Raw genomic sequence first — 13,359 nt, 5'->3', positions numbered from 1 at the left:
AATTACAGATTTTCACCTGTGGAAAATCATGAATTTCAGCAGTTGTCTACACATCTTGTAGAATTATGTGTCACCATCTCCAGTAAATCACATAGGCTTACTTTGACAGTAATACATGATAAAATTATAGCCTATAGCAATCCAAAGTTCTTGAACCCGTGTTTTCCATTTTGACTGTCAAAAATTACCTCTTGTCATACAGAAAAATATGAAACAAAAAAAGTAATTTTCTATAGCCATGCAGCACATCTTTCCTACTGGCTACACAAAGTTAAATCTACTATTTCTTTTCTTCATCATACGCTACTTCTTGCAGTGTGATGGGTTCATTTAAATGGGACAGAGAAGGAAGAGACAGTGAATAGGGAAAATGCAAAAGGTAATGCAACATTTTCTTCAGCACTTAATATTGAAACATGTTACTAATGGATCTTTTACATGCTTAAATTCATAGTTCTTCCTTTGCTGTGAAAAGTATGATTTCATTGCTTTCCTTTTTCGGTTGCAGTTGAAAAAATTCTCCCACTACTCCTTCCTGAAAAAAACCCACTCTTTTCTCAAATAAAAATTCTGTCATGAATACTTCTATCTTGTCTAGCTCTAAAAATTTCCTCTTGGAAGTTTGATGCTGTGAAACCCAGCAGCAACTTAGAGTTAAATTATTTTAAGATTCATTATTACATTTATTTTCAATTTAAATTGGTTTTCATTACATTTGTTTTGAAATTTTTTTACATAGTTGTCTCCTTAACAGTAACACGGAGCCTTGTGAATTAATTCAAATGAGACATATAGCTATTGTCAGTCCTTGCAACAATTGTAAGAAAATAGAACAACTTATTTTTTTCTTATACTCACAGCAGCTGACTAAACAGTAGGTAATATGTGAGAAACTGTTTTAAACTATCATACATATTTATCTTGCACAGCACTAGCTCTCTACTAGTTAACTATGTAGTTTAAGCTAGTTACACAAGGAAGTCCGTTTGGGGAAGCACTTCAGGTTGTTTTCCTAAATGCTTATTTTTGGAGAGGGTAAGTGTTTTCTTTGAAACAAAAAAACTTTTCTTTAGGTTTAACAATTAACTGTTGTATTGCTAAAGCTGCATGAGATGCATCCTACCTCAGCAACCAACTGCAAATACACAGAGCTGATGAAAGCTCCCTTCCAGGAGCGACCACTGTTATTCAGTACTTCATATGAATCATGACATCAAAACACTTAGTCTGAGTGGGAATTCACAGTACATTCCAAATTCTATATTTAAATTATCTGCATCAAAAAGCTATCAAATATTCATTGCAGAAATGGCCCTGTTAGAATATTGCTGTCCCTTAGCTTGCAGACTTCAAGCCAAGCCAGGGCAGACATCCAGCCCACATTACCTTCATGATAATTCAGCCCAGCACTGATATCAGTAAAGGGACTCTCACATAAAGCTCCTTCCATTGAAGGAGCTCCAATTGAAGAGGCCTTGAATTTCTACAGTTCTATAGCTGAAGGACACAAAACCATCGCAATATGCTACTTTGATAAACAACTGACTACAAACAGTTTGCAACCTGCATTGTTCTGCTCTTTTGGGGCTTCTCATCTCAACTAAAGAAAGTTGCTTGAACCTCGTAACCGCCACAGTAGTTAATATGATTAGTTTTGATGTTGCAATATTTTTGGTGAAGACTTGGTGCAGCTTTACTCTTTAGTCTCCAAATAGACTCATAAAAATAGTGGCCACAAATGCTTCAGGAAGTGATGTGCTTGGATACTTCTTTTTCAGTATATACTTCCAAAAAGTGCTTTCTAATTTCAAGGAAGTCCTTTCTTAAGCATGATGTCACTCAATTTTATAACTAAAAATAATACTTCTGAGGACAAAAGTCCCTTCAGTTGCTTGTCTGAAACTTAAATTTGAAAGCTCTCATGGTCAATAAGCAGAAGAAAGGATTTTTATACACACTACCACACTGCTGTATGTGCTGAAGGTCCTCTGAGTTTAAATGCTAGCAGAAAATGAATAAAGTCAGTTACTTGTACTGAATCTTTACTCTTGCTGATAGCCTTTGCTGTAGGCTTTGGAGTTATACATTGAAGTCTGCATAGAATTGCTTGCAGCCTGTGGGATTTTAAAATGGTAGCAGTTATTCCAACCTTTGTGCCTGGACAAGTTACACTAGCAATTTCTTCCATAGTTAGAAATTCCTATAGGTAATTTGTGTTAGAAAATGTAGATCCTATCTACATACTTACCTCGAGATATAATTTGTTCAAACTTGAGAAATACCGCAAAATATTTGGTCGCCTATTCATGCTAACACTAATACTGACAGTATTCTGTGGGAGAAATAAAGCACCTAAAGTTTGATCAACATTTAAAATGTTTTTGCTAAGGTAGTCCTTAGATCTTTGTGTTAGCGAACACTAAGAAAGTTTTTTCCTTTATCTCTGTGTTATTTTGTTCAGAAATAACAGAACTAAATCTTTTGACCTTGTTTCATTATGAAAAATACATCTCTTTTTATATTTAAAACATTTTTCCTGTACTGTACTGATTTGGTGAAAAATCAGTAAAGCAACATTTCATATTCACAAACCAAGCTGACAAATTTTGAGGTTGCTTAGGATTTAAGGAGTGTTAATGGTAAAACTCACCATTTTATATTTGAAACATAATTTCATGTATTACTATATACTGATATATGCACAATAAAATCTTAAATGTGAAAAATTGACCTTCTGCATTCAATTTTTACTTTCACAAGTACAGAAAAATATATATCATTAGAGGGTTTTAAAAAGTGTCATACTATAATAAGATAGAAACAACTGCCTAACATTAATATGTACTAAAACTAGAAGTATAGAGGAATGAAAGATACAATGGATCATGAATACTTCTCAATGATATATGGTATGAAATTTGCAGAAGTATAAGAGTCAAGCAAAACTGATAAATCTCTGATTTCAGTGTCCTTCCTAAAATAAAAACAGAAGAAGCAAGAGGGGAATAAGTGATATTTAAATGACCATGTTAATATTTAGGGAACTCTCAGAATACATGTAAATATTATATAGAAATCTTTGCAAAAGTTGGCTGTGGTTTGCTCTCTGGCTTAAAAGCTGGACAAAATCTAATGAAACTGATTGTGATGTCAGATTTATTTATTACTCTGCATACTTGCTTAGTAAGGAAATAGTCTCTCTCCCTTTTATTTAAACTTCCAAAGTATTTTTTTCTGCAGGTATTTTATGCTGTCAGGTTGTCAGACACATGGTAGTCAGAAAGTGAACCAGTGAACCGGATCTCTACTTTTGTAGTTTCCAAGCCGCAATCTGTTTATAACAAGGAAATACAACTTTTGAAAATGTTATACCCAGTATCAAGTTCTGTTCATACTAAATATTATGTTCCAACATGGGCAATTAATAGACACTGACTGGTCATGTGCCTGAAAGGCATATTGCTTATTCCACTGTATTCTTTTATACACGTTTTCTTTTAAGTGCGTGGTGTGGTTCTTGGTGTGGTTGGCTAAGGAGACAACATCCTATGGCGTATCCTTCTTATTTTAATGCAGACATTAGTGTTTAGCTAAATATAGTTATCATAGCAAATTTTGGTTCAGCAAGATAATTTACGCAACACTGTCACTGCTAGATGTAGCAGACTTGTTTTTTAAATGTATGAGAATTCTCAGTGCCTATATTCCCCAACTCTGTACACAGTTTCAAGGAGCTATAATTAAGCAATATTAAGGCATTAATTAGGATAAGGAAATTTTTTCACTCTGATAATAATATTCAAACTGTTGTTAGAGATTCTCTCAAAGTACATCAATGAGAAAATAGAGAATCTTATTTTAGCAATGCAAACTTAGTTTGCTTTCCTAAGAGAAAACACTAGTAAATGTCACATATAGTAATAGCAGCAAAACACTCCAAAATAACTATGATAATGCTTGAATTCCACTTTGGTATATATTACTGTGCATTTGCTAGAAAGGTTTTTCTGAAACATGCGTCTGACTTACTGTGAAAGTCAGGAAAAAATTATGCTATTTCCAATGAAAAATGTTTGTGGGCAGGCCAAGAATTTTTTAGATACTTCAGTTACAGGATGAAGCAAAAAGAAAAGTTAGTTCTTCATGTATGGCGATGTTAGAGTGAAAATTTTTGGAGCATATTTGCCGCCGTGCCTACTCTGAAGCCCCATGGCTTCGACTGCCTGGCGGAGGCACGGTCAGCTGCAGGGGACACTCCCCTGTTTCTTGAGGAGATTCGGGGAGTGGCTAAAACAGAGCCCTTCGCTGTCTGCCTTGTATGGAGGAGAGGCGGCGTCCGAGGAGGCAATGAGGGAGTCAACTCAAGGCCGGGGAAAAAGGCTCAGGTTTAATCCGAGCTCTGAGGAGCTCCGAATGCCAGAGTGTCCGACAGCCAAAAGCACCCCCGAGACTTTTGCAACAGCTCAAATACCGGGGCAGTAACAAGGGGGAAGGGACGCTCACCACCCAAAGTGTGGATTCAGGGGAGTGGAAGGCAGAGGGACAGACAGACACACAAACCAATGGGGGAAGTTTAAGGCAGGGACCCCTGGCCCTCGTCCACTCACTCGATGCCCAAGGTGGAAGATTCTGGGAAAGTGGGATGGGGAGCTGAGTGATGGACAGGGTGGGGACAGGGGAATGACTGAGCATTTTCAAGGAGATTGGCATTGAGGGAAAGGCGGGAAAGCTCAGGATGGAACCACTGGGATAAAATGGGGGGTGAAGAGGCAAACCATTACAGAACTATTACAGAAATATAAAAACACAATACAACACATATTCACTTAATGTGAAATACTTTTTTTTGCTATTTTGTATTTAAAAAGTGTTTAAAACATGTAAAGTTTCAGTTCGGTTCTAAACAGGAAATTTTTAAAAATATCTGTATAATTGTAGGGATTGGAAAGTTTTTTTCTCAGACGTTTTCTAATTGATCTTGCTGTCTTGTAGGTTTTTTTTTTTTTTTTTTTTTGTATTGTTGGGGTTTTTGTGAGTCTTTTGTAAAGAGGCATAACCCCCAAAAAATTACATCAAGGGACAATTCACTAAATCACAAATCCACATCCATCAGTTGCTGGAGAACAGCAGTTAAACTGCTTCATTTCACTGTCTCTGCTTCTACATTCTCAATTTTCTTTTTGGAATGGCTGAGAAAATGGATATAATCCTTGGCTTAGTCTCTGAATTGCTTCCTAAACTGATACCACACTATTACAGAGAAGCCTCAGGTTTTGTGATGCTCTCTGCAAACTAACTCATGCATCACTCTTACCATACAGCTATTAAAAAAACTCAACTCCCCCACCATAAATATATATCACACCTTTAAGTTTCAGTAACAGAAGATGATGATCTGCATTATTTGCTCAGAGAGATCAAACTCCATAATGTGTGAGGAAAACAGCTGAATAATCAGGAAGACTTAACAGGAGCAACATATGCTCCTGGTGCTTCCTGCTGAGCCTGCTGAAATGGCTTAGTTACAGAAGCTGGCTTTCTGTGGAAACAACTCTTGCTGCAAAGGTGGGGAGTTCTAACCAATTCTGACAAACAGAGGATCATCATGCCTGAGCTGAAAAATGGGAGACCACTTACAAATTACTATGTTTTAGTTGTGATCGGGAATGGCTCACAGAAGCAATTAATTGAACACAATATTTGTCTTTTGATTTTCTTTGCTTCTAAGTGCAGCTTAAGTAAAACTGTTTTGAGAGCCAAGTAATGGAGATAAATAATTTAGCAGTAAGTAAAAAAATGTGAATTGCAACTATGAAATAGAAATATATTACTAGATATCCAAAATCCAGACTTGTAAAAACAGAAGTTTGGAAAAATACCCCAACTGTTGCAGAGATGGTCCAACTGTCTTTGAGCAGTAATTCTTCACAAGCATATATAAAAAAGGCAGATAAAGAGAGGCAAATGGAATAAAAGCTGTTAATGAGGAAACACTCTAAGACCATTGCAATTTTTTCTCCCCTCTTCCGCATTACTTGTCCTCCCACCATTATCCCAGGAAGATTTCTGCCCTTATTCAAGGCACAGTCCATAAAAGATTTGTTTCCCAGCACTTATGAGAAGGGACAAGGTCACAAAAGAGTTGGTGGAATTGTGGACAGGAGAGGGGGAATACAGGCTCTAGATAAAGATCTTTCCTTGCTGGTGACAAATCCACAGTTAGGACATTCTTGGCCCTCCTTGTCACTGCTAAGCAAGCTGTTCTTACTGGATGAAGGACAAGACATGCCAGTCTAATATACTGTTTAGTAGGATACTATTCCTACGCACACTGCATCCTCATACCAGCTGTCTCTACTCTTCTAAATTATGAAGCCCTTCTCCTGTGTCCCAAATCTCTCTAGTGCCCAAAACCTTTCTCAAACCCTGCACCATCACAACATTTTTCCAATTTGAAGCTCTAACCAGCTGTTGTATAGAAGATCCTTGACTTCAGCCTTTTGTTTTCAAGTAATAAAAATTAAGATTTTTACTAGATATATGAGATGGAATCTAAAAACTATCGAAATAATCAGGAGAGATAATGTAGGTTGCATTTAGATAAATGGAAACAGATTTGTGAGACAGAAGGAATGGGATTGCTCTGAAATATTAGGAGAACTAGTGATTTTCAGAAATTGGGCAGTTAGATAAAAGTATTGTTTTCCCTCTCTGTCACAAGTTACAAGACAGGTATATCCATTTGCTTTATTTAGAATTTTTTATGTTCTTTAGAGAAAAATTACTAGGAACTTTGAAGTTTTTCTATTGTCATGGACTTATATGTGTGCAGAAATTATTTCAACATGTGCTTTAAGATTGTCATTAAGAATAAGTTTTCTAAAACTTGGATGAATTATGCAACATTTATCACCCACCAGATTATTACCCTTCTGGTGAGATCAGCAACTTAAGTTTTGATTGTTTAAGATATTTGTTATTCACTCATAGATGATGATCATTACCCATGTATGAATTCATTACCTCAGCTATCTTACATTAATCTTTATTTACTTACTGCTTGATCTTAAATTTTTAATGAAGATACATTTTAATTTATGGTTGTAAGGTCCTAATTTATCTTGATTACATTCCCTGAAATCTCTTGATTCCCAATTCATGCCCATGGAATTGACAATACCACCTGCTTCACCTTCTTGCCCCTCAGACTTGTAGTCCCAGTCACATCTCTATCCACTTAATCCATGTTTCACCTTCCTACTGTTATGCTCCTTATCTTTCCCTTCAATAGCTGAGTTACACCATCCTGAGCAGGATACACATTTATTCCTGCAGCATAAGAAATACAGGATGAAAAGGGGAAATGACGTGCAGGCATGGAGGCAATACCTACAGCTTGTCACTCTTGTTCAGGAGCTGCAAGAGTATCTGTAGCAACTCTTTCACATCTACAGGTTTTCTGGGATCATTCCTTTGTCTTGCTTTAGTGTTCCTAAAAGAGGTTTCCAATGGATTGATCCAGGAACAGCTGACATTTCCTGGGCTACTGTCATTGCTCTCCTAGATCTTCTCAAGCCCAAGATGATAGCATTAGTACTTATGTCTACACACTTTCTTCATTGGTTGGAGAAAGTCTTGACATCCTGCTGATGCCAGGTTTGCACTTTTCAACAGTTGGACTGGGAAACCAGCTGGAAAACAGCATGGCACATTTCCCTGGATTTCTGTTGCTTTGGAGATCAGGAAGAGATGGTCAGGATCTGGTGAGCCCAGTTCTCATCTCAGTTCTTGACACTGTCAGACCATGGGTCTGCCAACTGCAGGTTTGAGAACTGGGAGTACCTTCACACTCTTTTTTATAATGACACAGCTTAAACAGTTTTCCAGAGGAAAAACTGTAGGATAAGAAATTGAAGTGATCATTAAGGAAGCATTAAAACATTTATTTTATGAGGTACAAATTTTTATGTTCCTTCAAGTCACCAGTGTGTGTAGAAACATGCCTTGTAGAGCTGAGAGTCAAGCTATAAAAAAACAATTATTACTTGGCATACAAGTCTGAAGAAAAATTATAATCACGTCTTCCAATCAAGTAATATTATATCTGTAGGAGCTGACCATATTTATGGTTTAGACAATATGCATCATTTTGTTGCTATACATAAACATCTATTTAGAGCAGTGCAGTGTAATTTAAGTTGATGAGTTCTTGTCATCCTTATAAATTGTTAGTTTAGATGTTTGAGAATTCCAGAAAGAGAAAATGAAAAGAAAAGTAAAGAAGAAAGAGCTTTTTTTTGCTGTGATTTTTAGTTATGCAAAGTGCAGAGACTCCTTTTGTCTATTGCATTCTGGGTTTGACTGATTTAAATACTGTAATTCTGTGATGGTCCTTACCCCTTTGTATGTATAGAAACACATTCAGTCCCAATAAATGAGTTTTTTCCTCTGTAATTTAGGTGATAAATTAATTTATAGTAACATATCTGTGAAGAGTGAAGGTAAAATCTTATGCCATGGAAGAAATTTATGCAAAAATGTTTTATATGTTTTTAAACTACAGTATAACATAGGGAAAATATTTTTTCCCTTTTAAAATCTGTATTACTTAGTACAGTATACTTTCTTAAGTGTTTGCAACATTTAGTGTTTTATGACTTAGAATTTATTACAGAAGATATTTCTGCTCTGTTTTTCACCAGCTCCCCACCTCTCAGCATACACATATATCCATTTCTGTGATGGGAATTATATTTATCTTGGCAATAAAAGTGGATCTCCTTTTAACTCCTCCTGTCCTGACCATCCTGTTTAGATAATGTGGAAGCTCTGGGAGTGCATCCAGGTTACTGACTGCTCTATGCCTGCAGCAGTTCTGTAAACTCTGTCCTTCTCTTGTCCCAGAGTCCTTAACAAGGCAGGAGCAATTAAAGTGGAGAGCATAAGCTCTACCCATCATTTGCTGTTGGAAGATAGTTCCCAAATGAAATAAGTCAGTAAATTTGTAAACTAATTAAGCTTCATGTTTTCCATCCTTCATGTCCTCTTTTATGTCTGGGCAATGCACTGCAACTAATTGTGTAATTTCCAGCATGTTCAAGGAAAGAATTTTCCTGTTTATTTATTTGCAGTACAGTTGCATTATTCATTAATTATTTGTCATTCATTAGAGAGCATATCTTAAAAAGTGTCTGTAAAGCTACCTGTACAAATCACAAAAATGATCTCTGCCTTCTTCTTCAATTGTTTTTTAGCTTTTCAAGAAGTAGTAATTTTATGTTTTTTTAAGTAATCCCAGAGGAGAAATAAGAGCACACCATGATTTTTCAAGGCTATATCTATCACTTCCAGTGCTCAGAGGTGTTTAAAGCACAAACCACTACTGCTTGTCAGATTACAGATTTGCTCATATGTTATTACTGTAGTGCAAGAGGGAGGTACTGAAGTGTAGCAGACAAATAGAAGAAATGTTTCTGAGTATGCTCCCTGGCTTTTTTCCCTTGTCATATGGGCTTGCATAATTTGTCAAAAAAAAAGTTCTTGTGTCCAGTATATTTTCAGGCACAAACAGTATACTTTTATAAATTTGGACTCAGAAAAATTGATACCTTGAACTGATAAAATCCTGTGTTTAGAAATAAAAAAGAAAAAATAAAAAAGAAGATAGAGAGTTAATTTTTTTAAAATATGCATAAACTTTTGTCTCATTTCTATATAATCTTAAATAATATGATTGGATTATTTGCAAATTGAATGAGTTTATAACCTGGTAGAAAACTTCGATGTCTGTTCTGTTCGATGAGGCAAGAGAAATTTCACGGTAGATTTCAGCAGGGCAAATTTCACATCAAGATTTGCCAACCACTTTTTCCCTGGAAAATGAAGATTTGAGCCTTTGAAATCAGCACTTGAATTTCTATATAGGACATAGGATTTCATGTTGATTCCTTACTTAAAATATAATTTCTCTGATCTTTCTATTTAACAATTCCACTAAGTAATATCACCTGTTAACATAAAACTTCCCTTGTACTTGGACATAGATGATGAATTTGGGCAATCCTGCAGAATAAAAATTATATGATGTATTGATTTGCTCTGTGCTCCCTCTAAAAGATAAATGTCCCTGTAGGAAACAGCAAAGAGTACATGGTTCTCAACGTGAAGCATAATTCACTAGTAAATACAGGAAAATGTCGTAGAATAAGCAGTTTTCACTATGGAGACAGATGGTCACATCACTTGGCAAGCATTCAGCTTTTTTCCCTGAGACGTTTAAATAATGTTTATCAAACAGTAGACAGGGACAAAAATCAAGGTAGCCTTAAATTTATCTAAAACAGAATGGCAGGCTGCTCTAGAACTGTCCCATGAATAACAATAAACAACTCTTGAATGAAAATCAATAAGGAGAATTTTTCTACTGGGCTGTAGAAATACATATCTACATATCTTTTTCTTGTAATGAAATGTTCTGTCCTCTTTCCTAGCCCAGAAATCAACATACTGTTTACATACCTGGCAGAGTGTACAATGATTAGAGACAAAACCAGATGGCCATATTTTTCCTTGTCTTGTTTATTTAGATGATGAATAGACAAATCCTGACTTTACCTGTCAATCCAGCTGTAATTATTTACATTCCAGTATGAATTTTTTCATCCAAGTGCTCATGCAGGTACACACTTGGGCACACACCAACAGAAGTAAACTCTTTCTCTTTCTTCCGCAGGCTTAGAAAGAATTGCGAGAGATTCAGCCTATGAACAAGAAGGAAAAGTTCAGTTTGTCATTGATGCAGTATATTCCATGGCCTATGCCCTGCACAATATGCATAAAGATCTCTGTCCTGGATATATTGGTCTGTGCCCAAGGATGAGCACAACTGATGGTAAAGAACTACTTAGCTACATCCGGGCAGTAAATTTTAATGGTAAGTTACTTGTACTTTTTGTGCCCCTCTCTCCTTTAAATGTTCCATAAGTGACAAGTTGGGTTTTATTCTTTCTATAGGATACTTTAAGGCACAGTGGAAAACAGGATTAGAAGCAGTTCTAATTTAATCAGAACTGAGAGTTTTTACACCTGCTCTGAAACCTCCAGTGTATTTTTCATCTTAACATTTTTCATCCTAACATTAAGCTGCTCCCAAAAGAGGCAGATGTTAAAAATATTAATCTGTCGATCAAAATATTCCAGTGAAAAGCTGCTATTATGGAAACAAATTGAGGACTCGTACAATCTTACTGAGAGCGAGAAAATAGTTTGATAGTGGTTGCTTATGTGTTTGCGAGAGAAAGAATTAAAAAAAATAACCTTTTGAAAATCTCCTTCTAAAATTAATTAATAATTTCCTACCTAAACAAACAGTGAAATTACTTTTGATTTGCATATTTAAATTTCAATTAAAACACTCACTAGCAGTTCCAACTTCTTTTCCATTTCATTGTTTTTGACTCAGTAATTTAATGAGCTTTAACACAACTACCATATATATTTTTAAACAACACTAATATTCTGTGAAGCTGGGATCTGCCTGCTGGGGAAATGCTGTTACAGGTGCTTATGCTGTTAGCAGCAGAGGCCAATAACAAACAGGATTAATTGATGAATATAGATTTGAAATGTGTAGCACATACTTGATGGTGAAATAAAGTTGCCAAAACACTAAATTGTTTCATTAGAAGTCATAATTATTATAGACGATATTTTCCATTACTTTACAAAGAAATTGAATTATGTACTTTGTTCTGTTTTGGTTGGGATTTTTTTTCCTTACTTGGTGGTAATTCATGTACTACACATGCTTTCTAACTATGCAGAGAGAAGCACCCTCTATCACAATTTATTCCAATGACCTCAGCTGCAAGCACTTTTGAAAAAAGCACAAGGTCATTTTGAATTTAACTACTGAGTGGAAGTTTTTTTGCTGCAAATGCGGACCACTTGGTTGATATGAATGCTGGTTGTAGTTCACAGGTTTTTCTTCCTATGCAATTTTCATGAAAAGGGAATCCCTGCCTCCAGGAATATAAAGTTAAAAGTCTAAATGATTCTACAGTGATTTTAAAGAACACCTGGAATATAGTATGTTGCTGGAAAATGGGAAATAGTATGATGATGACAAAGGTAGGCAGCATATTATAAGGTTTGCAGTGATAATTACCTACATTTCCAGTAGATGTTTTTCTGGGTCTGTGTTGTTAAAGCACAAAGTGATCTATTTACATTTGGTAAGCATGAAAGTTTAGCATAATAAGATAAGTTGTACATTTTTATATGAAAGCTTCCACTCCCTAGGTAATTATATTTCATCAATACCTGTCATGGTTTCTGTTGCTGACTCTAAGTGTGGCAATAAATGGAGATGAAAGCATTCCGGACACTACGGAAAATGTATTTTGAAACAGTGATTTACTGAAAGAGTGGGGAAAAATCAAGGAAGAAACATTTATTTGAGATTAACTTCCTGCTCCATGGGATATATTTAATATTCCCTGTACTAGGCTAGTCCACATTATGTACCAGTGTACCAATTTTTTGGGTGTGTTATATGCCCAAATATTTTATTTTCATAGTCATGCATTCAGAGGCATAAGAAGAAGATGGTCTTAAACACTTTGCCTTTTCCTATTAATACACAGTTCCTGTTCTTCAGGGTAGCACTACTGCTGTGTCTGACAGAGGTGAATATTTTACATAGGTTACAAGACTTCCTGTGCTGGGAGTAAACAGTAATGCTGTGTGTCAGTTTTGATGCACATCCTAGCCTCAATCAGTAATAATGTCTTATATTAAAAATCAACTGATAAATGAAAGAAAAACCCTGGCTTTATTAGCTATTCAAGATACCATTTTTCTAACCTAGCAATCAGAGGATCACAGCCCATCTGAAGCTGTCAAGGACCTCCACCTACTCTAACCCTCTGCCTAGTTCAGGATCAGCATAATCAGGTTATTTAGGACCATGCCCAACTAATGGTTTTAAATAGCTACAGGGGTGGAAAATCCTTCAAAATTTTCGGAGTAGTCAATTACAATACATAATCATATTCACAGTAAAAAAAAATATATACATATACATGTATATATATACACCAAGATGTAACTGGCATTTTTGAGACTGGCAGTTTTTTCCTTTTCTTCAATATTAATTTCTACAGATGATCCTATCCTTACGCATATTAAACCAACTTCTCACCTCAATTCAGTCCTTTTCATTCCTCTTCACTCATATAGTAGTGAGTAGGTTCAAGTCCAGCTGACACATTCAACTTAGTGGTTCTCACCTCAAAGTGTGATCTATATTCTGAAGGACCTATGTTTGTCTTATGGAGGGTATGCAAGGGTGAGAAAACA

General features: G+C 35.7%; 1 protein-coding gene across 2 annotated transcripts in view; it reads left to right on the top strand.

Moving 5' to 3' along the window:
• Nucleotides 1-13,359, top strand: part of GRM8 (glutamate metabotropic receptor 8) — a 304,196-nt gene that overhangs the window by 173,644 nt on the left and 117,193 nt on the right. For both annotated transcript variants that reach the window (XM_053942640.1, XM_053942642.1), the window contains exon 6: nucleotides 10,733-10,933. In XM_053942640.1, the coding sequence (XP_053798615.1) occupies nucleotides 10,733-10,933 (201 nt within the window). The remainder of the gene's footprint in view (nucleotides 1-10,732; nucleotides 10,934-13,359) is intronic.

The sequence above is a fragment of the Vidua chalybeata genome, chromosome 5, assembly GCF_026979565.1.
Source record: "Vidua chalybeata isolate OUT-0048 chromosome 5, bVidCha1 merged haplotype, whole genome shotgun sequence".
Classification (NCBI taxonomy): domain Eukaryota; kingdom Metazoa; phylum Chordata; class Aves; order Passeriformes; family Viduidae; genus Vidua; species Vidua chalybeata.
The sequence above is the reverse complement of the archived record's forward strand: the minus strand, read 5'-3'. Positions and strand labels throughout refer to the sequence as shown.